Source organism: Triticum aestivum, chromosome 6A (assembly GCF_018294505.1).
Source record: "Triticum aestivum cultivar Chinese Spring chromosome 6A, IWGSC CS RefSeq v2.1, whole genome shotgun sequence".
Classification (NCBI taxonomy): domain Eukaryota; kingdom Viridiplantae; phylum Streptophyta; class Magnoliopsida; order Poales; family Poaceae; genus Triticum; species Triticum aestivum.
The window spans coordinates 29,776,171-29,795,665 of NC_057809.1; the positions used below are offsets into that span (position 1 = coordinate 29,776,171).

General features: G+C 43.4%; 1 protein-coding gene across 1 annotated transcript; it reads right to left on the reverse strand.

Moving 5' to 3' along the window:
* Positions 1 to 8,940: 8,940 nt before the first annotated feature.
* LOC123131812 (putative disease resistance protein RGA4) lies at positions 8,941 to 19,024 on the reverse strand. Its single transcript, XM_044551494.1, has 6 exons — positions 18,632 to 19,024; positions 17,369 to 18,424; positions 13,953 to 16,098; positions 9,783 to 10,796; positions 9,601 to 9,690; positions 8,941 to 9,269 (listed from the first exon to the last, which is right to left on the reverse strand). Exons 2-5 carry the CDS (start codon positions 18,407 to 18,409, stop codon positions 9,605 to 9,607), a joined length of 4,287 nt encoding a protein of 1,428 aa, XP_044407429.1. The 5' UTR covers positions 18,410 to 18,424; positions 18,632 to 19,024; the 3' UTR covers positions 8,941 to 9,269; positions 9,601 to 9,604.
* Positions 19,025 to 19,495: the final 471 nt, after the last annotated feature.

Below are 19,495 nucleotides of genomic sequence, written 5' to 3' on the forward strand. Positions count from 1 at the left end.
CGTGCGTGCAAAATCATCCGACCTAGCCTCATCCGGATAAGATTTGGCCTAAACTGAGCACGTTGAATGTGATTTGTGAGTTCATGGACTAAGGTGAGCATGCAAAACAAGCTGTTGTATCTCCGCTGCGTTTCACTCACGATAACAAGTAATTAGAGACCTGTTTAGTGGGCACCCATTGCTTGCTCGTAAAAGGCAGTACCCAGGGCAAAGTTAGGAAAATGAAGGCACTCCCGGAACCTAGACAACCCCCAACCCCCATGGTTTTGAGATGCTAGTCTAATATAGCCTTGGATACGTTGATATCAAGCTTGGTTAATTAGCACTAATTGTCACCATATTTTACCTGCACCCGCCTCCCAATTGGAGGAATAGGAGAAGGTAGTCTACAGATTGCAAACAAAATTATTTCTTTGCATAGATTAAGCTGTGAGAATACTGGACACAAGTGAGAACTAGAAAGGATGCTAGAGAGAAATGAGACGGTGAACTGTAGCTAACAGAGGCTGAAGATCCCTGAGCCAATTTCTGAAGGGATCTTCAGAGACAGGTGAACTAGACCAAATGATTGTTGTTGCTTAGGTGGGAAAGTTTTAGGTGATACGGGACTTCATATGCTACCATGATACGGGCTTCTCGACCGCTGGATCTCAGATCCAACGGCACCCAAGGAGCTGTTGTACCTGTGCGCAATTTTGGGACTCTTGGATGACTTTTCTGCAAAATGTTCAAGAGCTTTGGGTAGCCGTTTGATCTGAGATCCAACGGCTCCCAAGAATCCGTATCATGGTATCATCTAAACCTTTGTAGCACCTGATATTTCCCCTTGCTTAGGTATATTCAGAGATATTAGTATGCATTATACTACTAACAGTGAATTCGGGTATTTATGAATACATTATTATGACTAGCAAAAAAGCCCGTGCGTTGCAACAGGACAGAAAAAACACACGCTCTTAACCCAATAACCACGACTCGAGACCCTGATAGGTAGACGTTCTTTATTTAAAATGGCATCACATTTGTGTTCCCGACGATGGTCTCACTGCTCACACAACGAAAACACATTTGAATGTGGTCAGTCCTAAGGCGTCTCTCTCTCACACACACACACACGCGCGCACGCGCTCGCACGCACATAATCACTCAGAATAAGATGAGAAAAGTGTTGTTTTTTCCCGCGAGGTTTTTCAGAGTTGTGCATGCGTGGTTATCAATGTTTTGTCCCACTCAATCTGGTTTTAATGTGTGTTTATTTGCAATTTGGATCGCCGCCGATGCGAAAGAAAAACAGATCGTGCACTATAGATTAAGTTTGCACCCAAATTAATAGTTTAGAAATATTTAACAGCTAAAACTAAAAGCATATTTAGATTCTACACATTTTTCTAATCAAATTTCATATGTAATATGTTAAATTCGGAGTTACGGTTTAAAAGATATGGATAATTTTGTTTTAGATAAACTGCGGATTGATTAACCGAAAGGTTAGGGGGTTTTCTGTTAAAACACAAAAAAACGATTCATATGACTTAAATATGGACGGCGGGTTGATTACCTAAAACTTCAGGGGGTTTTCTGAGAAAGTTAAAAACGGTTCATTATGACTTATAGATGGACTGCGGGTTGATTTCAACAAACTGCAAGGACTTTTTGCAAATAGGGATGACGGACGGCCAAAACCCGCCGTGCTTTATTATTAGGTAGAGATTATTATGATGCTGGAGCGAAACAGGAGGGAGAAAGGGAAAAGAAAAACACATAACCACAGACAAACTGAATTAGAGTGACACTTCCAGTTGAGCACGGCAAACATGGATGTACCAACAAAATGCACAAGTTATGAATCAGCAAAATTAAGAATCAAAGGGTGAATGGAACAAACACAATGAGAATGGTCCGGTTCTCTAACCTTATCATGTTACTGGATTACAAGCAACTTGGATGAGATTATATGTTAGGTAGCCTGTCTTAGTCTCTACAACTATATTAACGCCCCAATTGTGATCAACGGGTCATTGGATCCATCCACATGCACGCTATAGTTCCACATACTAAACGACATGTTGAGTCTTGGATTATTCATCGGATTGATATGTTAGCTGGCAACTAGCTAGCTGGTGAACGGTATAATCCATACAATTGATGTTGCCTCTAGTATATATTGAGAAGCAAGTGGACACCAGCAGCCAGTTGCAGTGGCGGTGCCGTGGGTGCCCTGGCACCCCCTCTAAAAATACAAAACACTTTTTTTATCTAGGACTAGTTAGTCTAATCCTCTGTGTATTGTAGAGTAAGAAAGGTACACTGGCAAATTTTTATGGTTATACAAGTCATTTCTATTGTCAGTAATAAGGTTGGCACCCCCTTTGGTCAAGCTCTAGGTCTGCCACTGTGCCTATATATAAATCAGCGCCATGGCAAGGGAAAATAAGCCACACTAGCTTTGATCAGGTATAAATTAATAATCAGATCCTGCGGGCATGGATTATTCATCAGACTGATCAGTTAGCTGGAAGCTAGCGGGCTGGTGAACAGTAAAATACAATTGATGTTGATGCCTTATGTCTTATTAAGAAGCGAGCAGTCGCCAGCAGCCAGTTGGTAATAAAGGAAAACTGTGCCTAGATACAATGTTCTATATGACTCAGTAGTCAGTACTTACCCCAGTCAAGTTTAGACCAGTATGGCCTTTTTATTTTTTGTATGAACCACCTGCCCCATCTGCAACCGAAAGGTTCATCGTTTGAAGTCTTAAAATTTCTTCTTTTCGTTCTTGAAATACGAGAGTTGTGGACTGGTACATAATTTTTGAATTACATACAGGGAAGCACTATGATATTTACTATATTATTAGACCATTAAAAATGCACTAATTAATTAACTACTTTATGAGATAAACTATATATCTATTCCTCGTGTATGTAGATATGCTATTCTACTCCTAGCCTCCTAGGTGTTGTACCTATCTTTGTTTTCTTTCTTAAAATTAGAACCTGATCAACTTGTTCAAATATAGAAATTGAGAACTTGTAGAAATAGCAAATCACACCTAATTTAATCATACACCAAATAATGCAGAGAGCAAGTGGTGTGGTTTACTCTGAATTTGTCTGTTTGTTCAGAGGCTAGCCATAACCAAAAGACTTTGTCATTCAGTTTGATGGTTTCACATTAGCCTAATTTGCTGCACAACACCTTACTATAATAAAGGCCTTTCTGGTGGGCATCCATTGCTTTGCTCATAGAAGGTAATACCAGGGGCACAGAAGAAGCAAAGAAAACAAAGGCACTCGCGGAACCTAGACAATCCCCGTGATTTTGAGATGCTATCCCAATAGCGTTAGATACTTTGCTAGCAAGACTGGTTAATTAGTACTAATTTTCATCATCTTCTACCTGCCTCACTTGGTGTAGGAGAAAGTAATAGCTGCTGCCTCCCACTTGGAGTAGAAGAAGGTAGTGCATAGATTACAAAGAAAAAAAATATTTCTCTTCAAAGAGATTAGGCCGTGAGAATACTAGATGCAAGTGAGAGCCAGAGAGCAAGAATTCGGAGAAATGACCGCTGAAACAAAGAAAAATAATAGCTAGAGCCTAGAGAGAAAGGATCATGCTATTTGTGCCAATAATGCCTTGGTAATAAGAGAGAAAGAAGTTGGCAGCTATGAAGCAAAAGACTTCATGTAAATTGGAAAACTCAGGTAATTTTCTGCTACATATAAGCACAGGGAACTTGCCTGGGGTTCTGATATTTTGACTCAGGGCAATTTCCTGGGACTTGTTACAAGGTAATGTCGACGCTCCTGGAATTCTTAGACCGTGCTTGAAACTGTTTCACCATTTGCATAACCTAGATTCAAACTTCAAAGTGCCCTGTTTTCTGCCATATCCAACTGGCAACCGATGTGACCTGTAGTAGATGTGGCACTAATATCAGAACTGTAGAAATTTAATAGTCAATTCATGTAAGATCCTCATTAGGCACAGTCATCATTGGGAATCAAATAAGTTTTTGCTTGACTATATGGTTGCTGTACTTACTTCTAAATAGTAGTGATGACAGAAGTGGACTTTACTGGTTGCTGTTGTTCAAGTAATTCAGAGATGTACAAATACATTATTATGTTGCTGGAATAAATAAGTATGTAAACATAAACTCAGGCACTCCCAAATATGTTTGACAGCCCGTAAACCAAAGATGGAAAGAAAATGCAAAAACAGCTGAAATCAAAGGGTGAATAGAGAGAACCCGAGTGCGGATGCGGTGTTACCCGGCGGCGCAGATGGACAGGCGACGGTGGCAGGTGGCTGACGGTGCAGATGTCAGCCTCCCAATGCCAGGATCCTTCGGGGCGGCGTCCGTCGGTGACATAGGCGCTTGTCCAGGACGTACGGTGACTGGGGCGGCGCCGGTCGACGACGGAAGAAAAGGCAGCGCTGTCCCCCGCCCTATTCGCCGCCGGAATGAGCCACCGCGCGCCCCTCCTTTGGCTGCGGCATGCCGCCATGGCGGCGCCCGCGCGCAAGCATCCATCCGACCCGACCAGAGTCGCTGTGACGGCGCCGCCGCCCGCGACTTCCTGCCGTCCTCGGGCCGGCAAGGGCAAATCCAAGCCGCAGCGGCAACCCCATCCAGGCCCACGTCGTGCTCCGAGAAAGAGGCGGCAGCCCAGCACCAGCCCAAGCCCGACAGCCCGCTGGTCTGTGCGGTGGAGGTGGGATAGGGCTCACAAACTATCCCGTCAGCCCGCAAACTAGCAAATGCATTCGAAAAAAAGTAAAGTAAATAAATAAATTGCTGATCTGGTGGCTCACATGTTGTGTTCATTGATATTAAAATCGCATGAATGTGTGTTCCTTTTTTGTATGTTTACTTCCTAAATGTGTAGTCATGCGTGATTTTTCCACTAATCCCGCACTTTCCAATGGTGGTTCTGATCGGAAGCATCCTCTATTACGACCTTCATATACCCAATTGGACAAATAAGCATGGAAAAATATGTATACCCAATTGCTCTTCTCATGATAAGATAGTTACACTTTCATCATACCGTAGTTTCTACTGAGAACATGAAAGGAGTCGCATGTAGGATGTTGGTTGCGGCAGCTCCTTAGAGTATAACAGAATGCAAAACACCCGAAGCGCAATCGTATGGGACGGCCTATTTACCTCCATACAAGACTCCTCCGCTTCCCAAAAAATCGGCATGGTCCTTCACTCCAAGAAACCTTCAACTCATGCTCGCCCAAAATGTCTAAAAATCGGTAGGTCCTCGCTTCCGGAAGACAATCTGATTTTTGCCAGATTTAGCCAAATGTTGGTATAATAAAAAAGAATTCAAGATTTTTTTTAATGTAGCACAAACTAATATTTTTTCGAATATGTCCAAAAAATGTTCACAACTTTGAAAGAAGTTTCAAATCAAATTGGGAATTCAAATGTTTTTTACAAACATCAAAATGTGTTCATGAGTTCGAAATTGTTTGCAATTTTTTATGATTTTATTTCACAAGCATGAAAAACTGTTCTTTGATTTTAATACTTCACAAAATTTAAAAAATCTTCATGAATTGAAATGCAAAAGCTAAAAATATAAGAAGAAACAAAAAGGAACGGAAATGTTAACGCCCACACGTGTGGGCGTTGACCATCTCGACCACACGCATTCATCACCGTCCAGTACTATATGCACGAATCTTGACACAATCTGGCTGATTTTCTGTGCCACGTAGGACAAGGCGTGTGTGTGGTGTGTGACATAGTTCGCCCACACATCCGTTTTACCACACGGAGGGCCCGGTGTGTGGGCGTTTAGCAGTTCACCCACACATCAGTTTTCAGTCACGCACAAGGGCTGGTGTGTGGGCATTTGCCATCTCGCCCACACGCCCGTCTCCTCTCCCACATGTAAGTTGCTAGTTCCATGTGTTTTTGCAGCGCACATGGCAACTGCCTCTATTGTGCTTTATAAGCAGGCGGCAACTCTCTTTTTTTACCTGAGTTGCCATGTGTTTTTACAGGGTACACGACAACTGCCTAGTGTGCACGTAAGCAGATGGCAACTGTCTTTTACCGAGTTGCCATGTGTTTTTGCATGGTACATGGCAACTGCCCCAACGTGCACGTACATGACAACTGCCCTAACGTGCACGTAAGCAGATGGCAACTCTTCCTTTTTACATGGCAACTGCCCTAGCATGCTTGTGAGCACATGGCAACTCTCTCAACTGCCTAGTGTTAGTATGTGGAAAGTCCTAAAGTTATGAAATCATGGCAACTATATTAGATCAGACCATACATGGCAACTGCAGTTGAGCAACCATGGCAACTGCAGATAAACGAACATGGACGAGGGTCTGAAACATGGCAACTGCGGGCGCGCGGTGGGCGTCACGCGTCGCGTGCGGGACCAGAAGGATACGAGGCCTGATATACGGGCGTGTGGGCGATCGCCCACACGCACGCGTGTGAGAGGGTTCAGGAGGGAAAAAAGATGTGTGTAGGCATTAGTTGTTTTGCCCACACGTAGGTGTGTGGGCTGGTTGCTGTACATGCCACACGAGGCATGTGGCACAACTATCCGATACACCACACGTGTGGCAGTTATCGGGACCCAAAAGAAAAAGAACAATAGAAAATGAAAATTAAGGAAAGCCGGTTACAACCAAATAGAACACAACAAAAGGGAAAACGCAAAAAAATATATACCCAATAAAACGGCGCAGTCCTTCACACCAGGAAACCGTCAGCTGATGTTCACTCTTCTCTTGGGCTAAACTCCGGTTTTCTATAGATTTAAAACAATGTTTGTACAATAAAAATCCATGTATTTTATAAAAGTGTTCACGATTTCTTAAAGATGTTCGCCAATATTTAAAACATATTTAAGTATTTTTATATATAATTTTTTACAAAATTTAAAACTGTTCATCAATTTGATAAAAAATTGTGAATTTTAAAATTGTTCGCAAATATGAAAAAGTGATCATGAATTATTAAAATGCCTGGGAAATTGATTTAGTTTTCAGAATTATTAGAACATGTTCTTGAATTTTAAAAGTTCATTAATTTTCTGTATAGTTCCTGAATTAAAGTGGGTGAAATGAAAAATGAAGGAGAAAAAATAAACAGGAAAATAAAAAAATTAAACATTAGAAAATCCTTAAAATCAACAAAGAAACGTAGCAAAAGGATAAAATAAAAAAATACAAAACTAAAAACGATTTATTCAAAATGTTCACAGTAAGAAAAACATATTTATTTATATCTAAAGAAATATAAATATTCGTCCATTTGAAAAAAAACTGAATTTTCAAATTGTTCGCTAATATGAAAAGGTGTTCATGAAATTTTTAAATGCTCTCAAATTATGTTTAGTTTTTCAAAATATTAGAAATTGCTCTTGAATTTTAAAAGTTCATTAGTTTTCTGTATTGTTGCTGAATTAAAATGGGAAAATAAAAAATGGAGAAGAAAAATAACAGGAAAATAACGAAAAGAGAATGAATTAAAATCGTTAAAACCAACAAAGGAAACGTAGCAAAAAGGATAAAATAAAAGAAAGTAAAGACACTTATTTTGGGGCAGAGAGAGTAGCTGTCAATTTTGTCAATCATGAATAATAGCATGATCTCTCGAGAACACGGATTAGTCACTACTGAAATAGAAATGTGTTGGCATTGTCCTTTGATAACAATGATGAATTAATCTCCAGTAAGCATCTTTGTCTTGCATTGGGCATATCAAAATTTGTATTAGAATTCCAACAAAACCCCCCGAAAAAAAAAGAATTCCAACAAAACAAAATTTAGAAGTCTAGTAAATGTACATACATTTATAGCAAATCAATCAGATGTAGACAGTCACCACATCATCCTGTTACTACATGCCTTGTGCCGGTGTCATCCATCTATAAGAATGTATCTCTTACCAAAAGTCTTCAAGTCCTCTAGGTTTTCCTCCTAGATTTTGATTTCTCAAGTCAGAGCAAACCAACAAGGCAGTAAAAGATGGGTGACTGACTCTGTATGCTACTGCCAATGGAATTACACGGCTGCTCTTAGGAAGGATTGAATTAAGATGTCAGCCTTAGTTCTGTTAAGATCATGGCAATTTCCTTACCGTCATCTTTCTTATCAATTCGAACAGGATTACTGGCCCAAACAGGACTTGATGTTTGCAAATTCTTCAGTCTGCGTCAACTGACCAATGCAAATTATTACAGCCATGTTTTGCGAATTCTTCCGTTTGATGAAGGTGATATCTCTGATTAGGATCTTAACTGGAGCGCCAATTAACGCAACTGAACCCATGGAAAGGGAAAACAATGAATGAAATTCGCTGCTACAGTTGTCCTTGAGTACTACACCTGATTCAGATTGGGATTTCCATTTTGGTAATTGGTAATCAGCAACTTGTGTTCCGCGCGTAAATCAGACCGGGAGGGATCGGTTCTTCCATTCTACTACCAGTCTACCACAGTCCACAGTCATACTTATACAGACCACACACTCCAGATACCTTCTTTATTACTACATACCTTGAGCAGTTATGGCGATGTCAGCCCATCTGTACGTACTAGTAGGAGTATCTCTTCTCAATTACCAGACATGAATGATTCATGTTTGCAAATTCTTCTCTTCAGTGAATACATCAACTGACGGACGGAGATACAAATAGGCCGTGTTGCCGTATCAAAGGACAATCTCTCTGTTGTGCACATAAGAGTTGTTGTTCTGATTCTGATGTGGTGTGTGTGTCAAGAGGAAGCAAGCAAGCAATTTCTGTGCACCCGTATTTGAGGATGCAACGTCTTACCATTGGAAATACAAAAGCGGAAAGCGGAAAGCATGTGAAATGGCCCTCGTTGTCTCTAAACAAGTTGATTACTACTACATGGGAATTGCCATCACACCTCCAACCAACAAGCCAGATAATAAGAAAGAAACACACAGGCTCTGTTTTACTACTACTGAAGTTCTGCTAAGATCAAATGTGTTTCTCCTAATAACAATTGCGTGGACTCTGACCATTGAATTCGTTTTTCCAGACATACAAAAGCTTACTGCCAACAGCCACGAAGTACAGACTACATGACAACACCTGTCTTTGACAAATACAGTAGATGGGCATAACTTAGAAAGAATGTTGAGCTTCAGTTCATGATGCAGCGTCAAAGTAGGCATTCCCTTTCACCAGGGCTGCTCTGCATTCGTGCATTTAAAAGCTCTAATCACATCCAGCAGGGATGTAGCTCCCCTTTCACCTGATCAAACCAAGGTTTTGATTATATCAGATATATATACGACCGCACACCAGGACTTAACATATCAGGAATTTTCATTTCCATGCATAGCAGGATGCTAACTTTGTTAACAAGAGCACACATGCCATTACATGAACCATCAGTTAAAGAAACTGCCAATACAGAGAATCAGCAGTTACTATATACTAGCAACCAAGGGAGTTAAGCAGTTAAAGATTCTCACTAGAGAACAAACCAAGGTAGTAGGACTTTAACTTGTGGGAACAGGACTAGGATTCTCAGTAGCAGTTTCAATAACAGGACTTGAAGCACAGTGGGGTAGCAGTAGTACCTAGTTACTCTTCATCTGCTGTTCTTATCTGTGTTTCTTGTTTCTTGCCTTCACCTCCTGAGCCTGATGAAGCTGTTTCATCACCCTCCCCTGCATCCAGCAGGAGGAAATAAATACGAAAAATTAGTGAACAGAGCAACCAAAGGATCAAATTAAGATGTAGGAAAGTTATGGTAATTCACCTCCCGATTCAGATGACCTGCCAGCCAAGAAGTATTGTGATAGCATATCCCTCGCCCTGACAGCATCCTCCTTTGCTAACTGGCGCACTTCCTTAGAGAGATTCCTCCGCTTGGTGCTAAGCATGGCTGTATCATCCTCCATTTCTATGGCTATGTTATGCAACCTGCAGCAGACACATATTATTTTAATTCTAGTTTCCAGATCGGTTGGCCACCATGTCTCTCCCTGCAGGCACTTCCATGTGTCTTTGAGATTTGCCAGCGCCTTCAGAGCACAGGTTGTGGCTGCGGAGTGTCTCCTATTGAACTCTGCCTTGGAGTCCGAGAGGTCTTCGTCCTCATATGGTGTGAGTAGCCACGGGAGAAGAGGATATCCTGCATCACCAATTATGTATTCCCCGACTTCTAATCCATCTAATGCTACCTTCAGCTTGCTACCATTCAGCCAACCGCCCTTCTCGCACTCCTTGAAGATTTGAGAGTCCTGCAAAAGGCTCGACTGGTTCATACCTGCTGATCCGAGCCAAATGTTTCTAAACCTCATCTCTGGATCAACGACAACTTGCATCAGTGTGCTATCATTCTTCTCATGCTTGCAGTTTGGTCCAAATGGGATGTGCGTTGTACATATAACCCCGCAACAGTTATGCATAGTGTGGATCTTGTCAAACTTGGATTTGATCTTATCCATTTCGCTGGAGTCTGGCCATCTCAAGTGGTGGTCTGCCCGCTCCCGCACAGTATCAACGAACCTCTCAGTTACCAACAAGATAATTGACTCGTTCACACCAACAGAGGATGCTATGCTCTCTGTTGGCTCACTGGACTGCAACCTTCTAAGAGCAACGGCTACCCGATCTTCTAAGGACAGCACCCTCTCATCAACAAAGGTGTAGCTGTACATATCTTCCATTGATGGCCCCATAACCAAGCTGCAGATGTAGCTAAAGGTTTTTCTTGTCATTTTGAAGAGAGACTCAAATCTTTGTGCGTCCTCAAAAGAAGTCAAGGTTCCTGCATGAGAAGAAAGAATAGAAGTGGTTACAAATCCATAATTTACAAGGCAAGAGCCCAAATGTGACCGTGTTAAAACAGTGAGATCCAGAAATCATACATGAGCTTATTGATATTTAGGTCATGAGGGATTTAGGGCATGAGGGAGTGCAGTCAAATCAGAAAGAAGCATTGGTAAACATATAGCCATCACAAAGCAATAAAAAGCCATTCAAATATTTTCTTCAGAGAAGAAGGTAGTCATGTCAATGTTGTCATTTCTACCATGTATTTGATGTCCTAGTGTACTACTCTGGAAGGGCATATTCAAAGGGAATGCGGATGTAGCTGTTAGAGTTGTGTCGAATATTGTGTACAAGGTAGGTTACAGTTGGACTATGAGTTGTATTGTGTTTACATAGGATGTGGAGTCGTGTCCTAGTAGGACACTTATATCCTAGGCCTCTCTTATATAGCGGGGGTAGACACACAATGTAACCTATGCCAACATAATAGCACCGGAACGCAGGGGAAGCCGGCGGCGTGTGCCGGTGTCCAGGGCGACCGGGTGCGGTATTGTGACGGTGTCACGGGGAGAAGCGCCCGTAGTCAAGCCCTGGGGATGTAGCCATATCGATGAACCTCGTTAACAAATCTCGGTGTCGTGCTCGTGTGATTGCTTGGTCCTCGGATGATCGACGGTATGCCTCAGATTTATTCTAACAAGTGGTATCATGAGCTAGGTTGTTCGGAGGCTGTGAAATTGTTGATCTAAAGGAGAACATGTGGAAGCTGTTGATGGAATCTAGCGAGATGCAATGAGTATGATTGGAGACATGGCAGCAGATGTTGTCGCGTTGGTGGATCAAGGTTGCTCTTGAAGATTTGGAACGACGGCGTCGTGTTTGGAAGAAGCACAAGGCGATGCACGCGTATGTATGGCAGTCCCGGCGATCTGTTTAGGGCAACGGCGGCGTAGCAGCAGGCTTGGACGACGCGTTGCAACACGTGGCGTGGCAGACGGCAGGAAACCCAAGCACCGCTATGGTGGGCCATCATGGTCTTGCGCGGAGCGGCCCTTGACAAACAGTGGCCTGGCGACGTGCGCGTACTGGCGTACAGGCGCGTGGTGCAGTACGGTCAAAGCAATTCAGTAACAGACAGTGATTTGTTTGAAAACAAAAGGGATCGAGTCCCAAGGGGAGCCGTGTTCTCCTCGTCTCAGTGGCGGAGACCTGCACGCTGGTTAATTTAGCAGCGGCGGCAGCCGGCAAGGGAGACAAAGGCACGAGAGGCAGCAGATCAATCAACGGAGAAAAATCCATTGATACGTATACATTGGAAAGCAGATTTGACAAAGCAAAGCTAGCGTCAGATACTGAGCCAGGAGCATATCACGTGAAAGACCAAGTTTGATTGGATTTTGCTATTAGTACATGAGGGTGTACCACGTCAGGTTTTGCTTGTGTACTTGGGCATCACGTGAAGGAAGCTTGGATAATTTTTCGCCGGGTCAGCTGTACAAAGAACTGTGGCGCCATCGGGTACCAGGTTTGAGGTGGAGGAGTTCGACGGGACTGAAAACCTTGAGTTATGGCAGACAAGGGTGAAAGATTTGTTGGCACAACAGGAATGCTTGAAGGCGTTGCAGGAAGTCATGTCAGCAGTGATGGAACTATCGTGTGATGGATGGAAATTCATGGAATGATTTGGGAGCCTGGGTCGGACTAGGCAGTCTGACGGGATCGACGCAAGTCGGTTGGTACAGAAGACGGTGGTGGGATCGGCGACGGCGACATAGGAGCGTGATGCTGATGGTGACCGACTTCTGGGCGTGGAAACACGTGGCGCAGGCCCCGAGGGCTTGTGTGGCTTCGACAAGACTATGGCACGGGGTTGATTCAAGGTGGTGTATACACGGAGCTTGAAGTCGATGAGGCGCATGGGTGGACTGATCATCTACCATGAAGTCATGTTGAAGGTGGAGCTGGATTGAGGGGCTACGGCGTAAGTCGACAGAGAGTCGAAGCCTATTCAGCGGGGAAAAGCGAGGGACATGTAATTCGGACTGGAGCCCAGTGGTCTGATGGAAGCGTGAAACTCGTCATCGGTCGGTGATGATCGGTGGTACTCTGCAGTGGGGGTTGAGTGTTGTGGTTTTACGACCCTTGAGACTCGACCGGGATAGCGGAGGCTCGACGCGGTAATAGCGGCGAGGCGTGCGGTACGCACGAGACATGGAGACGGGCCAGGGCTCTGGTGGTCATACATGTGGTGAGACAACTGCGAATTTGACTCGGGATGACTACAAGCAACGGTGAAATTTCTTCAAGTTTCAGACAGGCGGTCAAGAAAGGAGCGGTGATGTTGAGTTCAGGTAACTCTTATGTGTGACACCCAATATGTGAGTTGTTCACTTTCACGCAGGTCAGTGATCGGTGTGTGATGATGTTGACGGATACTCTGGAAGTTGGGAGCACAGACTAGAGTAAAGAGAAACTTAATTTTGCTCGAGTGTTGACTGTGGTCAGGAAAAGGAGGGACTACAAGTTGCAGGTGGAGTCACATGGAGTCTTTGGAGTAGCAGCGGTTTCATGGGATAAGCTCAAGTCCAATGTACATGGAAGTTTGACGCATGGACGAATTCAAGGTGGTGGAGAATATTCGCCAAGGTGGAGTTTGTTAGAGTTGTGTCGAATATTGTGTACAAGGTAGGTTACAGTTGGACTATGAGTTGTATTGTGTTTACATAGGATGTGGAGTCGTGTCCTAGTAGGACACTTATATCCTAGGCCTCTCTTATATAGCGGGGATAGACACACGATGTAACCTATGCCAACATAATAGCACCGGAACGCAGGGGAAGCCGGCGGCGTGTGCCGGTGTCCAGTGCGACCGGGTGCGGTATTGTGACAGTGTCACGGGGAGGAACGCCCGTAGTCAAGCCCCGGGGATGTAGCCATATCGATGAACCTCGTTAACAAATCTCGGTGTCGTGCTCGTGTGATTGCTTAGTTCTCGGATGATCGACCGTATGCCTCGGATTTATTCTAACAGTAGCAAATATATTCAAAACTCTAGCTTATAGATGAAAGGAAGAAACAACCATAAGAGATCAAACCAAATAAACAGAGCAAACAGATAAATTAATTAAGATGAAAGAGTAATGATAATTACCTCTGGACATGAAAGAGTGGCTGACATTTGTCTCCAAGTTGTAGGGGTTAGCAGTGTACAAGACATACCATTTACTTGGATTATCCCTTTCACATGCATATGCCTTGACATGCTCAACATGGCTGAACTTGTCCCACTCAGGACCAGGTTGTCCCGCGGCTATGGAAACGAGCAGTGCTAGGCTGCAGTATAGCTCTAAATGCCCTGGGTTTATACCTCCCATGTATTCTGGGATTGTTCCCATGTCATTATACGAGAGAACGAGCCTCTGGAGTGCAACAAGACCCTCCAACACCTTCAGCTTTGGGCAGTCTTCGATGGTAAGCTTCTGCAGTCTGGGAAGATTAGTGATCCTCTCCAAGTCAAGGTTTTCAGCCAGACTCAGCTCAACCAGAGATGGGAAGTTCTCTACAGATATGAGACCCTGGACATTGTATATGATTAATTTATTCAAAGCCCCTGCCTGAGAGGCAAGACCAGGAGGAAGACACTTCAATTTGCACTGCTTTAGCATAAGATGCTGCAAGACAGGAAAGGCTTGCACTTGCTCCTCCCACTCCCACTCCTCCCATTCCACCATTCCTATTAAATTCATCTTTTGCAATCTCGGAAACGCAGGCACCATCTTGGAAGAATGAGGACTTTGATGGAAGGACTGCATGAATTCAGGTCCAACACGCTTGATGGCCGGAGCACGCTCGATCTGAATGAACTCCAAGTAAGGGAGCTGACACAAGCCATCAGGAAGCTGTCTGCAGCAAGCCAGGTCAATAATGAACAGAATCCTCAAGCTCTTGAGGGGCACAACTGATGAAGACATCATCCACCTTGGGAGCCATCGGCCGAAATATCCTTTGATGTCAAGATATTCTAACCTGGGCGGAGGGCAGAGCTCCTCAAGCACCTTCTCGATTTGTTGTTGCTTTTCCTCAGAGACACCACCTTCCTCCTTAATCAGCCCAACATCTCCCAATATACTAGCACAGTATAAGAATAGCTCGGTAAGATGCACCTTGTCGCCAAGCTTTGCCTTTGCTGCAGATGAAGAAGGTATATTCTCCAATCCATGCAACTGAAGATGCTTGAGCTGAGAAAGAGGACCCAACTCTTCCAAACTACACCAATCACCATCCACCTGGGCTGGAAACCCAAATACTGTCCTCAAGTTTGTTAGAGCACAAAACCCCCTAGGTATGCCTTTTATACTTGTTGCAGTGAAGTTAAGGTACCTTAGTCGCCCTAACTTTACAATGCTATGCGGAAGATTCACAAATTGTTTGCATCCTCTGAGGCTAATGAACTGCAATAATTTCATCTTTCCAATGCTATCAGGCAGACTAGATATATCAGTGTGCTCTAAGGACAAGTACCTCAAATGCTTCAGTTCATGCAAAGATTCAGGCAATACTACAACATGTGCAGAATCTATATGTAAAGTTCGTAGAGATGGAAAATGAACAAACGAATCACCAGGCTTGATATTTATACAACCAACTGATATTAGTGCCCTTAGTGTCTTTTGTGGTTGCAAAGAACTCCAGTCTAACCCCTCTGATTCTGATGCTTTGCTTTCTACAGATAACCGAAGAAACCCATGTGCACTAAGTTTACTAGCAATATTAGTTTCTCCACTATGAGCTACTAGTGCCTCATCTCTGGCCACAAATTGAGCAAATGAGCGTACAACATCATGCATGTTGCAGACACATTGATCAACATACTTTGTATTTGGCTCTATAAGATTCCTCAATATCAGCTCTTTATAGTACTTGCTTCCTAGTTCTTCCAAGTCATCCAAGCTCCCGTGAAGAAATCCTTCACTAATCCACATGGCAATGATTTGATTGCTAACAAAAACTTCAGTTTTAGGGAGAAGAGAATAGTGCAAAAAGCAATGTTTGGCAGAAGAAGATAAATCTTCATAGCTTAAATATACTGCATGGTTTAGCTCTTCGGGTAGTCCAGAGTTCGACCATACAGAATCATCGAGAATCATCTCCCACTCACGGTGGTTTTTGTCCTTCTGACACAAGAGCCCTCCCATTACTTTGACAGCAAGAGGCAAGCCATCACATTTTGCTACAATTTGCAACCCAATCTCCTTGAGCATATCAATTTCACGCTCATCTGTCTCACTTAAGATTATCTGCAAGCAGTTGAACTGATAGTCAATAACGAGTGGTTTTCCTTGAGAGAGAAAATAGTAGTAGCTTGTTAACTGCTTGTGTCAACTCAATATTAATCAATACTAGGCTAGTGGAGAAAAGTGACTCGTGAAAGTAGTTTTACTACCTAATTGAACTATCAAGTGATGAGCAAGATGTTGCCGTCAACTGGGATACCAATAGCATGTCAACAACTATAATCCTTACATGCTCACCCAGACAAGATGTTAAGCTTCATCTCAGAAACTAAGCAGATGCTTTTTTTTTTGAACCAGCAGATGCTTAGTTTAATCTGTCATCTTAGAAACTAAATAGATCACATGCTTAATTATGGTTCACATACTACAATACACATACTCATCCTCAGAAAAACAGAGTCATATTTTTTGCGGGGAAAACCAGAGTCATATTTGATCTACAACTACACAAGGGGATAGGCTTCTTACATGTTTAAATTATCTATAATTTATAATTCTACATAGGAATTTTTATAATCTATACATCCAAATAAGTAGAAGAATTTGAAATGCCAGTTTCTATTTTTATCCATGTTGGCAGATCATGGGACGGGTTGGCTACACCTATTGGTGGGCCTGGGCACACTCTAGTATCATTCTGCCGATTACAATCTTTTCATGTTGTGGTATAGTATTGTACCACTTAATGTGAATAAATTGATACCTCCAGCCAAACATGATGGAAATGAAATAAAGATACCACTGTTTCTCACCACTTATAAATTGAAGGACAATTCTATGATACTAATTATCGATTTTGTTTGGACTTGCATTTTAGATGATGACTACGTATATTTCAAAAAAATTGCTTGCCAAAAAAAGGAAAATATTTGTTTACAGAGACGCTATTAATTACTCCCAGGTACAACTATATATTAGGAAAAGATACATGTGAGAATATATATGAAAATGAGGTCTAGTATTCTTGTGGGAGCATGGTGTCCAAATTTCATGAACCTAAATTTGATAGTCAGGTCAAAATATGCCTTCTGTACACACAGTACGCATGCGGTGGCTGCATGTGTTGTGGCATAAGTATATGTAGTATCCCTGTTGTATGGGTCCATGTTGTAATCTCAAAAGTATATGTAGTAATGTAGTATCCATGTTGCATGGGTCCATGTTGCAATCTCAAAGAACGGTGCATAAAAGTGTGTGCCCAATTATTATATATCTGCCCCAAATTAAGTATGCAACTAGTAATATTAAAGATGCATGGAGTTTAGTTACAAACCTGTTTCTTGAGCAATAACCAGGCATCCTCCTCTTGCAACTTGTCGACATGGTGGTATGGAAGCACAGCTTTCATCCCTCGAGCTACTCTTTCATCTCTAGTAGTGACGAGGACTCGGCTACCTCGAGCCAAAACATTAGCCAAGGGTGCTTTAAGCACATCATTCCATGCTCCATGGTCCCAAACATCATCTAGCACCAGGAATAGCTTCTTCCCTTTCAAGGTAGCGGCAAGTATTGGCTGAAGCACAGCCAATGCCTTTTCACCACCATGTACTCCCCCAGCTTGCGTGATGATTGTCCTGAGCAACTCAACCTTGTCAAAGTCCTTATTGATGCTCAACCATATCATCTTCTCGAACTCAGCATTCAAGGCTTCATTGTTAAAGACCTTCTGGGCAAGAGTGGTCTTGCCGATTCCGCCGACACCAACAACAGCGACCAGCATGATGTTGGTGTTGCCCTCCTTTTCAGTCAGCATGATCTCAACCAGCTTCCATGTGTCTTGTTCGATCTTCTCTCCGACTACACCTGACCGGTCAAACACCCCTGATGTCTCGCGTCTCTTATTTCCAGAATGAGAGGCTTGCACCTTGCTGCTACGATCCTCATAGGAACCAAGAGGGATGAAGCTAAAAGCAGCGCTTCTCTCCTTGATGATGCCGAGCCTCTTGTTGAGCACCTTGATGCGGGTGCCGATATCGTGGGCATGGGAGGGATTCCGCATGCAGAAGAGCAAGGGGTTGAAGCACCCCACATCTTTAGTGGACAGACCGCGCTCCATGGCCTTGAGCTGGCAGAGGTCAAGGATGTCGGAAGCCTCATACATGGCGCGCTTGAGCTGCCCCACCCACTCTTGCACGCTCGTGTCGGTGATGTTTCTCCTATCAGCATCGGCAAGGAAGTTCTTGAGGTCCCTGAGCTTGACATCCATCTTGTCGATCTCGTCTGTGACTCCTAGAAGCATGTGCACCTCTTCAGTCACCATCTCTGTGAGCATGCTCTGCACATAGGATGCGAAGGCATCCAGGACCATGGCCATTTTCGCTGCGTTTTGCTGCAAGAACAAAGATAAATCAACACCACGTTGTTATGAATCCCCGCCATTCGGTGCAGCTAAGGATTAATTACTGGCTGTTACTAAAAAGGATTAATTACTGGTTAATAAAATAGAAACCGGCAGCAGGTTGAAATGCTGAACAGATAAACATGGGGAACGAGTTATAAGCCGCAAAAGAAAGAAAAATCGGCAAGCAGAAGCTACCTGCCAGATGGATAGAAGCACGCAAGCCCACAAGAGAAGAGCCTATGTGTCACTGAAATGTCTTCGCCGGCGTCGCCGGCTCTAAGTCTCAACCATGCCGCCTCCGTGGCGGCTGCAGCTCTGCTACCATTGCCATCACCGTCGTGTCGCCATGGAGCAGCAGCTGGCAGGGACGAAGCACGGTAGAAAGGGGAAGGGTAAGGGGAAGCAGGGCGGCGGCGCTTGGAGGAGATCTGAGCAGGAGGGACGCTGCGATTGGATTGGATCTGAGAAGGAGGGGCGCGGCGTTGGCAGAAGATCTGGGCAGCGGCCAGCGAGCGATTAGTGGAGGCAGCAGGGAGAGACGCGAGGCGAGTAATGGCCAGGGAGTGAGCAGAGTGGGGCGGAGCGATGAATGATTGAGAGAGAAAGAGGGTGTGGACCGAGCCGGCCCAAACAATAACTACGAGTAGTACTCCCTCTATTTTTATTTACTCTGTATATTAAAGTTGACTGAAGTTAAACTTCGTAAAGTTTGACCAAATTTATAGAAAATAATATAGAGATTTATCATAATAAATCTATACGATGTGGAAGTACATTTAATAATAAATCTAATGTTGTTGATTTGTTATTGTATATCTTAATATTTTTGTATATAAACTTGGTCAAAGTTTGTAAAGCTTGACTTTGACCAAAGCTAATATGCGAATTAAATAAAAACAGAGGGAGTATCAGTGTACCACTATGCCAACTGCAACCTGCTCCTCTGCTCCATGGGCGCAGCAAGCAATAATGCTGAACACAGGGCTCTGGATTAAAGTAACTTCAGCCGTTCGACCCTTAGAGACTTGAAATAGCGTCGTCTAAAGACAAACCAGCGAT

Bases quoted from the DNA above. Each gene is read 5' to 3' on its own strand.
- LOC123131812 (XM_044551494.1), bottom strand. From the start codon at position 18,409: ATGGCCATGGTCCTGGATGCCTTCGCATCCTATGTGCAGAGCATGCTC. The intron at 16,099-17,368 runs GTTTGTAACTAA...AACTGCTTGCAG, and splicing joins GGTTATTGCTCAAGAAACAG to ATAATCTTAAGTGAGACAGA. The intron at 10,797-13,952 runs GTAATTATCATT...CTTCTCATGCAG, and splicing joins CCACTCTTTCATGTCCAGAG to GAACCTTGACTTCTTTTGAG.